Genomic DNA, 19,188 nt, shown 5'->3' with positions numbered 1-19,188 from the left:
GAGAGAGAGAGAGAGAGAGAGAGAGAGAGAGAGAGAGAGAGAGAGAGAAAGAGAGAGAGAAAGAGACAGAGACAGCACTTGGTCTCTCATTCACACACACACACACACACACACACACACACAGAGAGAGAGAGAGAGAGAGCAGTAAGCAACACACAGCATGCTCTCTTATTTACACACACACACACACACTGCAGGTCACTTGGTGCACGACTCGCCATCTTACCTCACCTCTCTCTACTCCACACTGTCCCGTGATGACAATTACACATACTAATTTGTAGGCATTAAATAAATGATATTTAATATTTGTCTCCTATTTAAGTGCATTGTTTTTTATGACGGTATAACGGTATTGAAACTGATACCGTTGCTATTTTTAAATCCTGCTGTAAACCATATTACCGTAATACCGCTCCAGCCTACTGTAACTACGCTTTTTTGAGCTGAAGTGGAAATATCCTGTTTTGTTTTTAAATGCAAATGAGCTGCTGTTCCCTTGCCTATTCCAGATGAAGATGGGCACTTTATAGTTGTGCTTGCATAATCTCAAGAGAAAACATTTGTTTACTTTTAACGTCTTAACTTCATTTTTAGTAGAAGGACGCTGTAATTGATGAAAATGCTTAAGGATCTCTTACAAATATTTCAATTTTAGTTGTTTAGTCTTGTGCTTTTCACATATGCTTACTGCATAATGATCAGTCTTTATCAGGCTGTTTTGTTATTTAAGTAAATAGTCATTCAATGGATTTTTGCTTCTCTCGCAGGGCCAACGCCAGAAATGGGAGAAATAACAAAGCTCCCAAGAAGAAGCCCTCCCACTCTTCCTCAGATGATGAAGATGACTATAAAAAAGCTTTGGCAGGGCCCCGACGGCAGGCCACGGTCAACGTAAGCTACAAAGAAGATGAGGAGCTGAAGACCGATTCAGATGACCTGGTGGAGGTGTGCGGAGAGGATGTCCCGCCACCAGAGGAGGATGAGTTTGAGACACTGGAGAGAGTCATGGAAATGAGGATAGGCAGGAAAGGAGGTGAGAATAATGATACAGAAACTTAAAATGCTTTGTGTAGCTGACGTTGTTTTGTAGATTTCACAATTTATGTCCACACTAAACTAAAGCTAAAACTTTATTGGTGGTTTACCATGTTTTAATATTAAAAAAAAACACTTGAAAGCTGAAAACCAGCTTGTAAGTTAAGTTTAGAACGTTCCTTTTATAGGAAATGCATTGTGTTTGTTACATTTTCATCTTGTTCCTTTATAGTAACCGGGGCTGTGACCACAGTATATGCTGTAGAGGCAGATGGTGATCCCAACGCCAACTTCGACCCCAACAGACAGCCAGGAGAGGTGCAATATTTGATCAAATGGAAGAACTGGTCTCACATTCACAACACTTGGGAGACGGAGGAGACACTCAAACAACAGAATGTGAAGGGCATGAAGAAACTGGACAACTTTAAGAAAAAAGAGCAGGAGAAAAAGAAATGGTGCAAATGCTGACAGACTTGACTTTTCTGTAGATAACATTGGCTGTAGATGCTAATTTAGTTTTTTTTACACTGCTCTCTTTAGGCTCAAAGCTGCCTCACCTGAGGACGTGGAGTACTTCAACTGTCAGCAGGAGCTCATGGATGACTTGCATTCTCAATATCAACTTGTGGAGAGAATTATTGGTAAGCAGATGCTGTCACACAGTGATACGGGTAAATATCCGAAAAAAAATTCTAAACGTCTTTACTGGTGAGTTCAAGAAAGCGCTGTTCTCACAGGCGAGGACGTTACGGAATTTTTCCGAAAAAGAGCAGTCACATCCATTCCAAAATACTGGTAAATTCAGACATCATTAACCAGAGATGAGCTCTTAACGGCTGGCTCTGTATTTGTAAACATTTGACTACATTACAAACTCTGTGGATGGATAAGTATTGCGATGAAAACATAAGGAGGAACACTTTCGCATATCAAGATGTACATAATATGTGGGTATGCTGGCGCTCACCGGCTGCTTTACGTGCACACGCGTCAGCTTTAAGGTAAATGTACATCGGCTTATCATAAGCATTTTATCGCTAACTTTTTTACACAGTTGGCATTAAGAAGGAACAGAAACGTTTTCTGACAAACATCAAGCAGCTAAATGTGTTTTGAACTCTTGTCTCCATTACTGTGCGTTCACACTTGTCGTCAAAGGTCGCTCTGGGCGCCCTGGCGACAACCCTGTCTGCCTTTAACTCCGGCGGCGAGAGCGTCGAAATTCACCACATTGATCTCCTATTTAGGAGCCATTGCCGCATATCAGCAAATCAGTTACATTCCCGCATAAAACATGCTTTCTAGTGTGAAAATGTTACACACTTTTTATCAAATTCATGTAACAATGGAAGATCAAGTTGCATGTGGTGTGGCTTTGTTTCACTTATCCAATATGTGCCTATATGTCTGAAATATTCTGAAGCAGCAATGCTGTTTTGTATTGCCGCATGAAATTCCTGCTTTTTTTTTATATGTAAAAAAAATATATGTAACATTAATGCACATCAGTGACTCGCCAGTAACTTTAAATGTATGTTCCTGTAAAAAAACATTGCAAATAACTGGAACAAACCCTTGGGGAACAACTGTGGTCAGGGGTTATTAAACTGTTAAAGCTACCATATTTGATCCATAATCTGCAGAAGATAAAAATAGTATTTAATAGTTACATGCAAATAAAAAGCCATCAGCCTTTCAATTTTTTTTTTTTCATTTGATTGTGTCTCCTGGGGTTATTTCGATAGATCAGGGGTGGCTAACAATGTTCCTGGAGAGCCATCTTCCCGCAGATTTTAGTCCGCTTGTTAAGTGGTGACGTGCTTGTATGTATTACTGTTTCCGGGTCCAAGCCGCCATTCATTTGAGTGGAGAAATCATTTGTTTATGATCACGTTTTATTCCTATCACACTTTAAAGTTAATTTTATATAAAATCATAGTGTACACAACAATCTCTGGGCTTGCTGCATAACAAATACCAAAAATTTAACAATTTATAAAAAAAATTATCACTTTCTGGCCATCGGATATTAGGCTTGGACATATATACTGCGATCGTGTTTTTCGAATCGCTTTGTTAACGTTTATTATTACCATTTAATGAGTCTCCCCATTCAGTTGAATAGAGCGCTTGGACCCGGAAGCAGCTTCGCATGATGTCACACTTAACAAGCAGGTTGCAGCCCATATCAAACACACCTGCCTGTAATTATCATGTGGTGTTCAGGTCCTAATTAATTGGTTCAGGTGTGTTTGATAATGTGTTTGAATGAATGGTAATTCTCCGAAAATCACGTGTCTTTCTCTCATCCACAACCCCAAAAATTAAACCAAGAATAGTCTTGTGTTGTAAACATTGGCCACCATTCTTTTTAAATGAGATTAATAATAAATTAAACAAATAAATGACTATGAAAATGATATGGTTGTTTCGGCGCCAATAGCCTAGTGGTTTGTGCGTTGACACGTAGCACCAAGATGCTCGTGGCGACCCGAGTTCGATTCCTGGCTCAAGGTTTTTTGTCGACCCTTCCCCTATCTCTGCTCCCCATACTTTCCTGTCTGTAAATCTCCACTGTCCTATCACAATGAAGGTGAAAAACCCCTAAAAAATCATATGGTTGTTAGACTGTTGCACTTTTTTGTGTTTTCAATATGCTCAGGTTTAGATAGTTCCTACTGGTGTGGTGTGTGTGCACTGTTGTGTTCAAAGTTTGCATGTTTATAACCACCTCCGTGGGGGCCGGGAGTCTGGAATGCTTATTTGGGGTTTGCGAGCTGAAAAGTTTGGGAACCCCTGCTCTACACTAGGTTTTCAAACAGCAAATGGCACTCTGGGCTAGTTTTAAACAATGTGCCATTCTAGGCTTGTACACTCATGGCAGATGCTTACAAATTGTAGAGTTTGTGCATTTGGCATGTACTGTAAGTGCTCAAATGTACTTGCATCTTCACCTTGGCGTTAATTAATTAGATTTAATTAAATATATTAATTTAAAGCTCATGATTACTAACTTTGTTAATGATTATTTAGGATTCATGTGGTGTTTGTATGGAATTGGATGCAAGCAGAGTATGGCTGTTTGTAAAACGTACAGCACTAACTGTGGGTAAAAACTAGGCTTAGAATTCATTCAAGAGAGAATCATGATATGTTTAAAAAAATCTCTGATTTGATGCCAGACGATTTTTTAAAAATGTATATTTATTATTACAGTCCTACTTGATTACAACTGGAAAATGCTAAATGCATCTTAAACGGGGCCTTAAATATTTTGAGGTTGTCCACTTTAGATCACATCCAGTGGTAGTTGAAGACATATTAGATTGGATTGTTTTTATAGTGTAAACACTTGTGGTTGAGTGCATTTGAAGATCACAATAAGACCACTCCCTCTCTGCCAATCCACATCCTATTTATGGTTTCTGCGGGGTCTTAAATTTTTAATGTTTTCGATCTTAAAGTTTAAATTTTAGGTCTTAAAATGTCTTCAATTTACTGTAATGATGTGTTGTGTTTTAAATCTCTTTTTTTAACAGGTCTTAATTTTCCTTTGTTCATGTATAGCTACCCAATCTGGCTAAAACTCACACAATCATCAACAATGCATCTCAATAAAACTTTAAACTTTTTATTTAAAAAAACTAATTTTTAACTGTATTTATCATACAATTTTAATTAGTTTGCTTACAATAACATTTGTTTAAAAGTTCTCTGTGTATTTACTGCCGAAGACACTGACCTGGACAGATTGTTATGCATAGATTTAGTTTGATAGTTTTTAAAGCTTTTAAAACATTGGTTAATTTTTTTTTTTTTTTTTTTAAAGTTTATGTTGGGGAAAAAGTGTTTGGATACAAGTAGAGCTCGCTTGTTTTTACACAATATTTAAAATATTAAAAAAAAAAAAAAAAAAAAATATATATATATATATATATATATATATATATATATATATATATATATATATATATATATATATATATATATATATATATATATATATAAAATTATACAATTCTATTATTGTATTATTAAATGTATCCAAATAACTAATTTTCCATCTGGACCATTTGAAAAATTCTTTAGCCCTTTATGAATCTAAAATGTCATTCGTAATGGTCTTAATGTCTTTAAAAGTCTTGCATTTAACTCCAAGCCATGTAATGTTTGTTTGTTGAGTAGTACAGACATTATGTAGATTATGAACAAAGCAAAAGGGAAGGGTCTCTTTGAAAACTAAACAGTAGTGGTCTTAGAGGAAACAAAGCTTTTTACTGTTGTGAGGCCTTTTTGTGTGTGCATATTTGTATTCACTTTTGTCTAATTCTTGCAGGACATTCAAATCAGAAGTCTGCCGCAGGCTATCCAGATTACCTTTGTAAATGGCAGGGGTTGCCATACTCTGAGTGCAGCTGGGAAGACGGTGCTCTTATTTCTAAAAAGTTTCAAAAATGCATTGATGAATACATGAGCCGGAACCAGTGCAAAACCATCCCCTCCAGAGACTGCAAGGTAACCCTAAACGCCCGTCTGAGAAAGTAAATGAAACTGTAAACTGCAGCCAGTGAAATGTTTGGTTTTCTTTAGGTTTTAAAACAGAGGCCACGGTTTGTTCCCATGAAGAAGCAACCTCATTACATTGGTGGAGAAGGTTTGGAGCTGCGGGACTATCAGCTGGATGGTCTGAACTGGATGGCCCATTCTTGGTGCAAGTATGTCGGTTCATTTTATCCCTGAAGGCATCACAGTTTATTATCTACACTTGAATCCATTCAAACAGTCCATTTGTAGGATTGATGGGTTTAATCTTGCACATATATACAGTTCATATTGCATATGTTTTTTATTTTATCAGCTTGTGGTAATTTGCATGTTGTGTCTTAAAATATTAGGCAAGGTAATTTTATTTATACAGCTCATTTCATGCACAATGGTAATTCAAAGTGCTTTACATTAACAAGAAATATAAGAATAGAAAGAAAAGAAATATAAAATACAACAAGTATAAGAAATGTAAACACAGTGGTGTAAAGTAACAAATTACAAATAGATTAATTACTGTAATGGAGTAGTTTTTCCTCAGTAATTGTAATTTACTAAGTAGTTTTGGAAATGCGTACTTTTAGGGTGCTTTCACACCGGCCTTATTTAGTTGAATCGCACTAGAGTTCATTTTCCCTCTTGGTGCGGTTCGTTTAGAGTTCATTTTCCCTCTTGGTGCGGTTCGTTTAGAGTTCATTTTCCCCTCTTGGTGCGGTTCGTTTATGTATAGTTTGACTAAAGCAGGGATACAGTCAGTCAGCGCAGTGGTCTTTCCATAGTAAATAGCGACATTTTGTGTCTGCCGATTTGTTAACTTGCAGGAGTTTATTGGCATTTTCCCGCACGTGAATTCTGAACAAATCAATAAGCAGTATAGGAACTATGTTGAACAAAATCTGGCCAATGAGAGATGTGGATTTTGTCACATGAGTGCATTTTAGTTAGTTTCAACTGGTTTGGACCAAAGCCAGCAGTGTGGTGTGAAAAAGACCCAAAGATGGCAGAAAATCCAACAATGTATCATTTATTGCCCTTGGTCCGGACCAAATGAACCGAACTGGACAAATGAACCGAACCTTACTTTCCCCTTGAGTAAATTGTTAGTGCAGTATTGATTGGCTAAAGTAGAAAAATCTGTCATCGATTCCTGTTTTAAAAAATCAAACATAGAAAGTAAATCACATTATACTGAACAACCTTAAGACATGGACGCTTTATAAATGCGCCAAACCTTTTGAAAGCATTAAAAATGTCCAAGAAGATGCCCAAAACCTTTACACGCAATGACCCAGAGACTGTCTATAGACTGCATGTCACTGATGAGAAAATGATGTCGACTGTATGATGACTGAAATCACCAAACAGCCTTCCTAAACTCCTTAAGCCTCCTTAAACTAGATGGAACGAAAGAAGAATGAAAAGAAGGGCCGAATGAAGGAAGGGCCAAACAAGGAATGCAAAGAAGCAATAAATGTTGGAAGGACCAAATGAATGAAGGATTCAAGGAAAGAATGACTGGAAGAAGGAAGGAAGGAACAAACGAACAGACAAAGGACCTCATGAAGGAAGGAGTGAAAGAACGAACAAACGAATGACTGAGTGAACAAATGAAGGGAGAAACGAAAGAAAAAAATGAAAACATTAATAAATAAATAAGAAAAAAAAACGAACAAATGAATGAATAAAGGACAAAAGGAATGAATGAATTAGGGAAGGAAGTAAGGACCAAATAAATGAAGGATTCAAGAAAAGAATGACTGGAGGAAAAAAGAAATGAAATAAAGGAAGGAACGAAAGAACTAACAAACGAATGAATGAGTGAACAAATGAAGGGAGGAACGAAGGAAAAAATTAACAAATGAATAAAGAAAAACAAACAAATAAATGAATAAAAGATGGACAAAACGAACAAATGAATCAAGGAAGGAAGGACCAAATAAATGAAGGATTTAAGGAAAGAATGACTGGAGGAAGGTGGAAGGAATGAATGAAGGAACAAATGAGAATGAGTGAACGAATGAAGAAAGGAACGAAGGAAAAAACGAACATGAATAAAATGAAAAAACTAACAAATTAAGGAATAAAGGAAGGACAAAACGAACAAATGAAGGAAGGAAGGAATATAGGAAGATAACTAAATGCACTAAAGAATGTTACGTTTACACATCACTCCAGAAACTGCATGCAAATGCATCAACTTCACAGCGTAATACTACTCGAGTACTTTTAAAAGGGCTGCTTTTTACTCATAATTTGATTAATATTAACAACAGATACTTTAACTCTACTTGCTCTACATTTTTGGGCAAGTAATATTTATTTTTCTTGAGTACGATTTTTCAGTACTCTTTCCACCACTGTGTAAATGTGAAAATATTTTAAAATGTAATAAAACATATTATTTAACCCAATGATAAACATTTTGTTATTAATTACTTCACCGTCATGACCTTTGTTCTTCTTCAGAACACCAATTAGAATGTTTTAGATCTGAGAGAAATCTGAGAGCTTTCTGAACATCTTAGGACCCTTGCTGTTTATAGAGGGTCAAAGTCCATAAAAGAAAGCAAAAATTGCATTTGACTTCAGTGGTTCAACTTTAATCAGGCAAACAAGGTGGTTTTTATTTTGTTTTGGCAAACAAAAGTGTCCTTGAGGCTTCGTATGAGTACAGTTAAATCACGGAAGTCACATAAAGGGTTTTGACAATGTTTTTGCTGTCTTTTCTTTGAAAACTTTGAAAAACATTTCATTTTGGATTGGAACTACATAAAGATTAATGACCATTTTAAATTTTTGAGTGATGATTGGTGTAATTCAGTGATGTAATGTTTGGTTAAAAAAATTTTTGACCTGCATATAAGCTTTATTTTTATATATATCATGGTAGAAACATGAACATGTTGACACTGCAAATTTAGTTTGGTGTACATGTAAGGATAATGTAAACCAATACAGAACTTTCAGAAATTAAAACTGGATTACATTAATTCCAAATAAAAAATCTTTATCTTTGAAAACAGATGAGACCACATGTAAGATAGACTTCTGAACATGCTTTTAGGGTGCTTTCACACCTGCCTTATTTAGTTCGATTGAATCGCACTAGAGTTCGTTTCCCCTTTTGTAGAGGTTCGTTTGGGCAGGTGAGAATGCAGCTATCGTACTCAAGTGCACACCAAAAGTGGACCAAATAAGCGTACCGAGACCTGCTTGAAGAGGTGGTCTTGGTAAGCTTTCAAACAAACCCTGGAGCGGTTCGTTTGTGGTAAGAATACGATCCGTACTAAAACAGACCCAACCGCAAAAAGTACTGTGCCTTTTGGACTAATCCAGCTGCCCTAGACCAATGCGCAGTGCATTATGGGATATGGAGGAAAAATATTTGTTGACAGCGCTTGACCAACAGAGAGAGAGAGAGAGGGGAAAACATTACCTGATGGATCGTTGGTAATATTTTCGCAAGATGACCATGTCGCAGTTTAGCTAAATTAATTCACGTCTCCTCCTGAAGTGACATGCGATGCATTAAAACACTGTTTTCCAGCCGCAGTGTTCTCGAAATGTATAGTTTGTTTAAAGCAGGCATACAATCAGTCAGCGCAGTCGTCCCTCCAGAGTAAAAACCACATTTTGTGTCTGCCGGTTTTGTTTACCTGCGGGAGTTCATTGGCATTTTCCCGCACGTTAATTCTGACCAATCAATAAGCAGTTTAGGAAATATGTTCAACAGCATCTGGCCAATGAGAGATGTGGATTTTGTCAGATGACTGCATTTTGGTTTATTTTAACTGGTTCGGACCAAAGCCAGCAGTGTGGTGTGAAAACGACCCGAAGAAGGCAGAAAATGCAACAATGTATCATTTATTGCCCTTGGTCTGGACCAAATGAAGCAAACTACAGATGTGAAAGCACCCTTACTTTGTCGTGAAGTCATGAAGGGTTTCATGGGTTTCTTCATCATGTTTATTCTTCTGCTCTCCCAGAGGAAACAGTTGTATCCTGGCAGACGAGATGGGTCTGGGCAAAACCATCCAGACCATCAGTTTCCTCAATTACTTGTTCCATGAGCACCAGCTTTACGGGCCGTTCCTTCTGGTGGTGCCACTGTCCACCCTCACATCCTGGCAGAGAGAGATACAGCTCTGGGCTCCTCTGATGAATGTTGTGGTGTACCTGGGAGATATCAACAGCAGAAACATGGTAAGACTTTCTGAAAGGAACATGAGCAGATTCTTGATTTCTTGAGTGCAATAAATACAGAGCAAATCTGAGTGTTTTCCTGTTTGTTCTTCAGATTCGAACACATGAATGGATGCATCCGCAGACCAAACGACTGAAGTTGAACATTCTTCTGACTACATATGAAATTCTGCTGAAGGATAAGGTATAATTCAAGCCAAATTCATCTTTTAAAACACTGAGAAACTTATTTTAAACTATTAACTAAAACATGAAATCATTTAAAGCTTTAATAACATTTAGTCTGGTAAAAATATTTAACCACTTTACGTAAAAGAGATTTGTTTATAAAGTCTGTAGCAAGACAATATAGTGTCATTATTTGCCTCAGTTTAGTTAAATAACGAAGTATAGTTAATCATATAAATCAAATCCCAACATATAATAAATTAATTGTGTATTTTAGAATTAAACAATGTAATAATACGATTTTAAATATAGTATCACTGTGTGTTATGGAATTTCTGGACGATCCTGCAATGTTAAAGGTCTATTTCAGACATAAAAAGTCTTTGTTTGTACAACTGTTAGTACAAGTCATGAAATATTTTTGTAAATTTCCTATACCATAGATATAACTGTGTATATTAGTGGTGGGCCGTTATCGACATTAACGTGCTGCGTTAACGCGAGACTCTTATCGGGCGTTTTTAAAAAATATATACATATCGCCGTTAATCTATTCTTAAAGTTAGGTTGGGAGCTGGGTCTATTCTACGCAAGCTATGATGACTTTCGTCTTGATATTTTATCGCTGATGTATACTTGAACGAATTGCACTGTAGGTGGCGAGAACGAGTCTTCGAATCTGTGTGTATTCCTACTGTGAAATTATCACATCAAACATGACGTGCTAACATGGATGCAGTTGACTAGAGTGAATCTGATTAATGTTAGCTTTAACTATCAGGCACCTGTAGAGTTTACGCGTTCGAGTAAAACATATACACATAAAATGGGCCGGGTGCTTTATAAAATGAATGAAAGTTAAGCCTGTGAGAAAAAAGAATCAAATCAGCTGGATGCCCTTCTGAATCTTTCACTTCGAAGACATACTGACTACGCTTACATGGACATTTGTAATCTAGTTATTTGCTGTAATAGACACTAATATAATTAAGGTGTTTACGTGACGTGCTTTCATGTAAGATTTTCGTGTAATTTTTGGTGACTTTACCTGCAGTTCGGCAGTTTCACATTCACTCATGAACACTTCATCCATGCCCCTGTGACAAACTGGGGTATAAGACATCAATAAGGAGTAAGGACTGGTGAGAGTGTTATGAGTTTAATAACGCACGCCAAATGGAAAGAAAAAACTTCCACATTTCGCAATGTGTGTGTGTCTGCGGCCATTTACTGACAGCCGCATGTGTGGATCTTGTTGGAAAATATGGCAAAGTCCTACATGACGGTAATAGTTTGATTGCGGTGTTTACTTCAATAATGCCACTAATATCTGCATACTCCACATGTCTTAATTCCATTTTTGTTTAGTTCAGTTTTGACTTCAGTCGGATTAAAGTAATCAAAAATGGCTGTTTGGAGCTTATGTAGGCCTACAGTTCAAAATTCATGTTTAACTGAATAAACAGTTAGTAAACACAAGTACACCTTATTGAACATCATTTATTTTCATCACCAATAATCATAGTAGAACAGATTCTCAAGCAGTTTGTGAAGCATTTTGGAAACAGGAGATGAGCCCCTGGTCTAATGCGCCACCTGGCTTGAAGAACCCATTCTCAAAGACTTACCTTTAGTCATTATTTGGGTAGCACACATTCTCAACACCTTCGGCAGAATTCAAATGAACCATTTTAATCTAGATTTTATCCAAGATTACAGTGAGATTAATCTAGATTAAAAAATTAGTCTATGCCCACCTGTAGTATGTATATGTATTTATAAATAAGCTCTGTATTGTTATGGATAAGCTATTTTTTTCCCCCACCTATTTATCACTATTTTTTACCTCGCTGTACCTTGTCACTGTATCTTTACCAAAGTTAACATGCCTAGGATAAAAGACATTTTAAGAGATTTGGCTTCCAGATGACCACTTCAAATGCTGAGTGTAAAAGTATGCAATATAAAAGCTACATATACATTTTGTTAAACTATCTGATGATGAAACCAAACATGGTAGAGGGAGCACTTCACAGCCATGCAAACAATAAGTACTATCCACTGTTATTCTCATAGTAGCTATGTTTTTCATTCATTAGATGTCCTGGAGATTCAGCTTTTTAATCAGTGAAAGTTGTGGCTTGAAAGGTGCTGTATGTAAGTTTTTGACTCGTCTGAAGCATAAATTAACCGTACGTTTGCAGATTTTTAAGAAACATGCTAGTTGAACCTTATTGTTTATCATTTAAACAATGCAGAAGTCAGTTATTTTGCTTTGAAAATGTGAGTTTACGTTGTTGGTGTCGTCAATCTGACATCCTGCTAGGTATCTGACAACACCTAGTTCAACCACTGAGTGTTAAACTTGCATGCTGCGCCTTTTAAATGTGAACTCTGGTTATTGTATGTAACATTTTTTTCCTCTTGTAGTCATTTTTAGGAAATGTAAGCTGGGCGTTCATTGGTGTAGACGAGGCCCATCGGCTGAAGAACGATGACTCTCTGCTCTACAAGACTATGATAGAGTTCAAGTCCAATCACAGGCTCCTGATCACTGGCACACCCCTCCAGAACTCCCTCAAAGAGCTCTGGTCTCTGCTACACTTCATCATGCCTGAAAAGTAGGTGTTCTCTCATGATTTCAGTCAGCTTTTGTTATTCAGTTCCCAGTGTAGCCACAGGCTTTATTTTAGAAGTGCTTCTACACGCAGGCGAACTTTTCATGTGGTATTTCTTAAGCTCTTTTAGTCTTTTGTGTTTATTTTTAAGTGGTTAGTGCTGAGAAACCCTAGAGATAAGAGCTAACCTCTTTCTTGTATTGGTTTAATACAGCATGCAAGTCAGATGTCACTGATATAAACCATCATGTTGGCAGGTTTCACTCGTGGGAGATGTTTGAAGAGGAACATGGGAAAGGCAGGGATTCGGGCTACACAAGCCTTCATAAGGAGCTGGAGCCATTCCTGCTGCGCAGAGTAAAGAAGGATGTGGAGAAATCTCTGCCTGCCAAGGTGGAACAGATCCTCCGGGTGGAGATGAGCGCGGTTCAGAAACAATACTACAAGTAAGACAACCACATTCATATAGAATACAGTACAGAGAGACATTAAAGGTGATTCATCAGATGCTTATTTTACACAAGTTGATATGATTCTTTGTGGTCTTAATGAAAAGTAAAATTCTCTGGTAATGGTAAGAGCCCCTATTATACATTAAAAAGGTTCATATTTTGATTTTGGGGGTCTCCAACAACAGGCTGATATGCATGCAAGGTCAAAAAACACTTTCATTGTCTTATAAAATGCATTTATCTTTACATAATTATCCCAGAGACTCCCATATGATTCGTTCAGTGATTCATTTGTTCCCAAACCCCTCCTTAGTGCGATGCTAATCTGGACTGATTGGACTGATGACAGTCTGTTGCGATTGGTCGGCAGCGTTCAGCGTGAGACAGAGTGAAATGTCCAGCACGGCTTGTCAACAATATTGAAGTAGTGCAGAGTGTATGTGTGAGCTAGGGCTGGGCGATTTAGCAAAAAAAAAATCTATTTTTTTATAAAGTTTGACCGATTTCGATTTTTTTTTTTTTTTATTGTGTTACTAATCTTCTCAAAACATTACAACAACATGACTGAAGTAACATTCTCTTTAAAAGTAACTTGAAAAACCATCTGGTGAAGGAACATTGTATTTTTAATGGCCATGTCATACAGAAATCGGTCAAGGTGTAAATAAATGTAAAACAAATTCACAAGTTCAAAAGCGTTGCTGAAGATTTGATTAAGAAATATTTTTGTAAATATTGCACTTGCAGGAATACAGAGGTATTTTTGCTAGTTTTGCTGAGCCTAGGAAATATTGGCAGTCAGCTCCGCTTTAACTTTGTCTTCTGATTGAATGACAGGTTGTAATGCTGCTGCCTTTTTTTTAAAAAGATGCAGTGGAAGAAAAAGGACTGAACATGGATACTGTAAAGCCTCATTTAACCCAATGCGTGAAGTTGTGGACGTATAGGAGGAGTAAATACAAGCACCAGATGTGTGTCTAATATAAATTAATATATTTAATCTATTTTTCTTTTATCCTCTTTTAAATAATGATCACTTGATGCGATTTGCTCCTCTCTATTATGCTGGCTGATCTGTCTGGTTTTTAACTAGGTCCGCTAAATGAAGTCATGGGGGCGGGTACTTTCATTTTCACTGCTACAGTCCCTCACTTTTACTCGTGTTCAAACCAAAAGATCGGCGCAGTTTTTCACATGGCAGGCTTTTACGTCCTTCATTCATGTTGAGATCGAGTTTACGACTTGATAAAGGAATATCTTGACAATCCACACAGACGTGCAACAAGTAAAATCCTACGTGACTTCACGCTTTAACAGGCAGTCAAGCAGGTCGCACACCAGAATCGCCGCGACACGGCACGGACATAACAGTTTAAACTATCACACACCAAACGCGCACATTCACATGATATTTAACATGAAACTAATCAGATGGCGCACTGTGGGCCGGCTGAAATATGAACTGCTTCGTGAATCGTGGCTGGGCGGCGCCAGTGTGTGTATAGAAACCTGTTTAGAATTCTAAAATCCATGGAGTGGTGCTGTGCGGCGCGTCGCCGAGAAGCGCTTCTGGTGTGCTTCCTGCTTCATACAGAATGAACCAAAGTGCATTGGTCCCATTATAATGTATTAAATATATCTATATTTTTAAAAATCGCGATTTTCTCGATTTGATTCAAAATTAAATCGTCTTAATACGTAAATTTGAATTAATCAAAAAATCTGAAAAATCTCCCAGCCCTAGTGTGAGCATACCTGCTAGCACTCCTGTTTTTTCCAGGAGTCTCCATTATTTCAGACCCAACTCCCGCATTTCAGACCCAACTCCCGCCACCCTCCCGTTTTGTTATTTATCTCGGAAAACTCCCGTAGTTTTGCATGTTTTCTGTTCAAATTAAGTCAGAGTTGGACACAGCAGACACCGAACTAAACAATGTCATCCTTAAACTCATCATTCTATATGCTAATAAAGGTTTTGTCAAAAATGTAAAAAACCTCTTACCAAATTTTACAATTTAATGCCAATAGCTAAATAATTTTCTGTTGTTTCTTCTAGGTGGATATTGACGAGAAACTATAAAGCCCTGAGTAAAGGCACTAAAGGAAGCACGTCAGGCTTTCTCAACATCATGATGGAGTTGAAGAAATGCTGTAACCACTGCTACCTCATTAAACCGCCTGACGACAACGAGTTCTACAACAGACAAGAAGGCCTACAGGTGTGTTTTCATCTGAAGAGCTGCCAACTTTAATGTGGATAATGCCACTTTTAGGCCAAATAGCAATAACCACAAACCTTAAAATCATACGCATATTCTAAAAGGGATAGATTGACATGTTGTATAGTAGACGTATCATACTTCTCGCAGCATGGAAACTTGTATCGAATATCAATATTTTACGGTATTGAATCTAAGCTAAAGATTACACTTCTTTACAATACAGGACACGTAGCTAATGTATTTACTAACATGAACAACCAATGAACATTGCATTTATTACAGCATTTATTATTCGGTGTTGACGTTAGTAAATGATAATACACTTGTTCATGTTAACTCTAATGCATTAATGTTAACAACATCGTTGGTTCATGTTAATACATTCATTATCTAACATTAACTGTGTCCCATATTGTAGTGTTAGTGGTAATTCTAATTCATATAATATTAATTTCTTAAAGGACAACAAAATTGATCTTAATGTGTAAATATATTTAAAAAAAAACATACAATCAAGCAGTAAAAATCGTGAAAATAGACCTACACTACCTGACAAAAGTTATGTTGACGATTTTGTTGTAAGAGCAACAAATTATAACTTCTAGTTGATCATTTGGAAAAGTGGCAGAAGGTAGATTATTGTTATGAATCATCTGTTGAACTGCTTCTCAATCATCACAAATACTGCAGATTGCCTTTTTTTAACCAGCATGGACCCAAGATTCTCATAGAAATAAGTCAAGTTTGGTTAAGGGAAAATCATGGTTTGGGGTTACATTCAGTATGGGGGTGTGCGAGAGATTTGCAGAGTGGATGGCAACATCAACAGCCTTATGCTGTGTTCACACCAGACGCGGAACGCTCGGATAAATCGCGCGTAAAAAGCCGCGTGAACATTTGAGTTTACTCGCTTCATTCGCGCGTCAAACCCCGCTTCATTCGCGTGTCAAATTCACTTCAGAACAGACGCGGATTCGCGTGATGGGCAGGGCTTCTGTCTGCCCGAAGACTTTAGCTTCATAGCTAAATGGCTAACATGGATTTTATGAAGAAAATAAAAGTTTATGTGCTTTATGAAGACTGAAAAACAGCGTCGATACGTTTAGGGTCGTGTCTGAGTCCACTACATCCTTTCAGAGGTGCATCCAGCTCTGGAAGCTCATAAACTCCTCCAGAAACTTAACCTGGTTGACAGAGGCTTTCAGCGGTGCTTCTGACTGAGCCAAGCAGAGTTTGATGAACTGTTGTCGATAAAGGCTGGAGGATTTCCCTCGGAACACCGACAACAGGTTCTACGTTACAATCACGCCCCCACAAGAGCAAGCTTCTGATTGGTTAACACGGCGCGAATGTACGCTGAAGTTCAGATTTTCAAATTCGAGAGATTCGCTAGAAACGCTCGTAAAGCGTGTCAAACGCTCAATTCGCCCCGCGCCATTCACGCAATTTGCGTCATTCGCGCGTATCGCGCTGCAGTATGTCTATTTGTACGTTTGCATTGACTTAACATGTAAATCACTCGCGCTTGATGCGCGTTCCGCGTCTGGTGTGAACGCAGCATTAGGTATCAAGACATTTGTGCTGCTCATTACATTGCAAACCACAGGGTTTGAAATGAGAAAGTTCTTCAGCTGGATAGTAGTGCTTCTCATACTTCAGCCACCACATCAAAATTCTTGAAAGCAAAGAAGGTCAAGGTGCTCCAGGATTGGCCAGCCCAGTCACCAGACATGAACATTATTGAGCATGTCTAGGGTAAGATGGAGGAGGCATTGAAGATGAAACCTTGATGAACTCTGGGAGTCCTGCAAGAACGCTTTGTTTGCTTTGCTTATGCTTTTCAGATGACGTTATTAATCAGTTATTTGAGTCATTGCAGAGATGTTTGGATGCAGTCCTCCAAGCTCATGGGAGTCATACACAATATTAACTCGTTTCCTATTATATTCTATACGGGACATTATTTCTGTTAAGTGACAAGACTTTTGTCTAAGCTAAGTCAGACTTCACTGTCCTAATTTAATCATTAAAAATCAAGGCATGATCATACTTTTATTTTAATCTAGAGGTATTTGCCTTTCATTTAAGCCACTTCTAATACCAAATAATCAATTAGAAGTCAAGTTATTTTTTGTTGTTCCTAAAACTTTGCATAGGCGACAAGACTTTTGTCTGGTAGTGTATATGGAGAAATCGAGTAGTTGAGCATGTCTACATGCACACAAATGCACTGATAACTAGTGAAAATCAGTTCAAAATAACCTGTTTTACCAGTTTACATGTAAATCAGTAAGCCTGCAATGCAAATAAACTGCATTTAAAAGACTTTATCAAAGAATTAGATATTTTCTCAGTGGAAACACAGTCAAAATGTAAGCACCCACATTATACTTTCAGTATTTGAGTTTTATTGAAGTTTATTGACAAATTAATTTGCACAGACATTTGCCTTGACTGTATGCGCATAAATCTGCTGTAAAAGCTCTTTCCTGTCACGCTTCATTCATTCTTAAGCTGACAGGGCACAAGCTAACGTGTAGACATGCAGATAGAAGTCAAGGTCATGGGCAAAAGAGAAGTCTGCTAATCAGTTTATGCTTTAGCTTCTGTTTCTTTATCTTCAATTATGAAGAATGCACATTAAATGACCATGTATTGTTGGGGTATTAATCAAATAGTTCACCCAAGAATGAAATTGTACTCCCTCTTATTTGGTTCTAAATTAAGAATAATTTAGAGCAAGCAAGCAATATATTCTGAAGTAAGTTGGAAAAAAGTATCGAGCAGACGAAAGACAGGTTTGGAACAACTGAAGGACAAATAAACGATGACGGAATACATTTTTTAGATGTACTGTCCTCTTTAAGCGTAAATGGGTTAAAGTTGCAGCATGTAATTTTTTTTAATGATTTCAGTGGTAGATTCACTTTTTATCTAGATGATTTCTATTGCTGCAATTACCAGATATGCCTCCTGTTGTTTAAAATTACACATGCAACTGGGTGTACACAGCCCTGTCCATCACTGCTAGTGGAACAATGGACATGTTTAGAAATACCCACAAGCAGAACAATGCAATCTGCTTTGTTGGTAACAGGCAATAATCAATCTTAAAAAAATCAGTCACAAGGGGGGAGCCGTGACAGAAAGTTGCGTAGTGTTGCTTTTCTAGCATCAATGCAAACAAGGTCATTGTGCTGGTCAGTGAAGGGTCTTCTAAGGTTGATAGCACTCTAAAACTGTTACTGGGCAAGTGGTGCTTTTAAATAGCACTTGCATGTTTGGAAAAACCTTTATAACCACAATTAATCAAAACAATGTGTGACAAGTGATTATAAAGGATTTACCGGACATCTTGTCTGCAGCACCTTGTTCGAAGTAGTGGGAAGCTGATCCTTCTGGATAAACTGCTGGTTCGGCTGAAGGAACGAGGGCACCGTGTGCTCATCTTCTCGCAGATGGTTCGGATGCTGGACATCCTGGCTGAATATCTGAAGTACCGGCAGTTCTTATTCCAGGTGACGGCCCGATTCACTCGCTGCATGTACATGGCAGTGTTTTCGCATTGGTTCTGACTTATAAAAGTGTTTTTGGCTTGTTTTTCTAGAGACTGGATGGTTCCATAAAGGGGGAAATGAGAAAGCAGGCTTTGGATCATTTTAATGCAGACGGCTCTGAGGTATTTGTGAAATCACTGAAGATCAAAGATCTATAAATGTTCATTTCATTCAATTCATTGTGATGTTAACATCCATGCTCTGATGTGATTATATTGTTTTGGGGCCATTTATATTTATTTATTAAATAATACTAAGCATTCTGTGCACAATCGGTCAAGCATGTTTATTAAATTAAAAATAAAGACACCATTCAACCAATTTTTTTCTCTTTTTTTTTTTTCATTTTACAAATCTGTTATAGTTAAACAATGTGTCTGTC

At 37.5% G+C, this 19,188-nt stretch overlaps 2 protein-coding genes across 10 annotated transcripts in view; one reads left to right on the top strand and one right to left on the bottom strand.

The window, feature by feature from the left end:
- Positions 1-19,188, bottom strand: part of tln1 (talin 1) — a 1,269,505-nt gene that overhangs the window by 808,682 nt on the left and 441,635 nt on the right. The window lies entirely within an intron of this gene.
- The window catches only part of chd1 (chromodomain helicase DNA binding protein 1), a 67,639-nt gene that overhangs the window by 9,870 nt on the left and 38,581 nt on the right, over positions 1-19,188 (top strand). For all 9 annotated transcript variants that reach the window (XR_015500473.1, XR_015500474.1, XR_015500476.1 and 6 more), the window contains exons 7-18: positions 771-1,036; positions 1,271-1,496; positions 1,582-1,682; positions 5,378-5,556; positions 5,632-5,756; positions 9,573-9,789; positions 9,884-9,973; positions 12,388-12,578; positions 12,833-13,021; positions 15,084-15,246; positions 18,615-18,767; positions 18,857-18,928. Coding sequence is in view for 5 of the 9 variants with exons in the window: in NM_001128298.2 (NP_001121770.2) it covers positions 771-1,036; positions 1,271-1,496; positions 1,582-1,682; positions 5,378-5,556; positions 5,632-5,756; positions 9,573-9,789; positions 9,884-9,973; positions 12,388-12,578; positions 12,833-13,021; positions 15,084-15,246; positions 18,615-18,767; positions 18,857-18,928 (1,972 nt within the window). In the remaining 4 variants the exon portion in view is untranslated. The remainder of the gene's footprint in view (positions 1-770; positions 1,037-1,270; positions 1,497-1,581; positions 1,683-5,377; positions 5,557-5,631; positions 5,757-9,572; positions 9,790-9,883; positions 9,974-12,387; positions 12,579-12,832; positions 13,022-15,083; positions 15,247-18,614; positions 18,768-18,856; positions 18,929-19,188) is intronic.

The sequence above is a fragment of the Danio rerio genome, chromosome 10 (assembly GCF_052040795.2).
Source record: "Danio rerio strain M-AB ecotype USA chromosome 10, GRCz13ab, whole genome shotgun sequence".
Taxonomy (NCBI): Eukaryota; Metazoa; Chordata; class Actinopteri; order Cypriniformes; family Danionidae; genus Danio; species Danio rerio.
The sequence above is the reverse complement of the archived record's forward strand: the minus strand, read 5'-3'. Positions and strand labels throughout refer to the sequence as shown.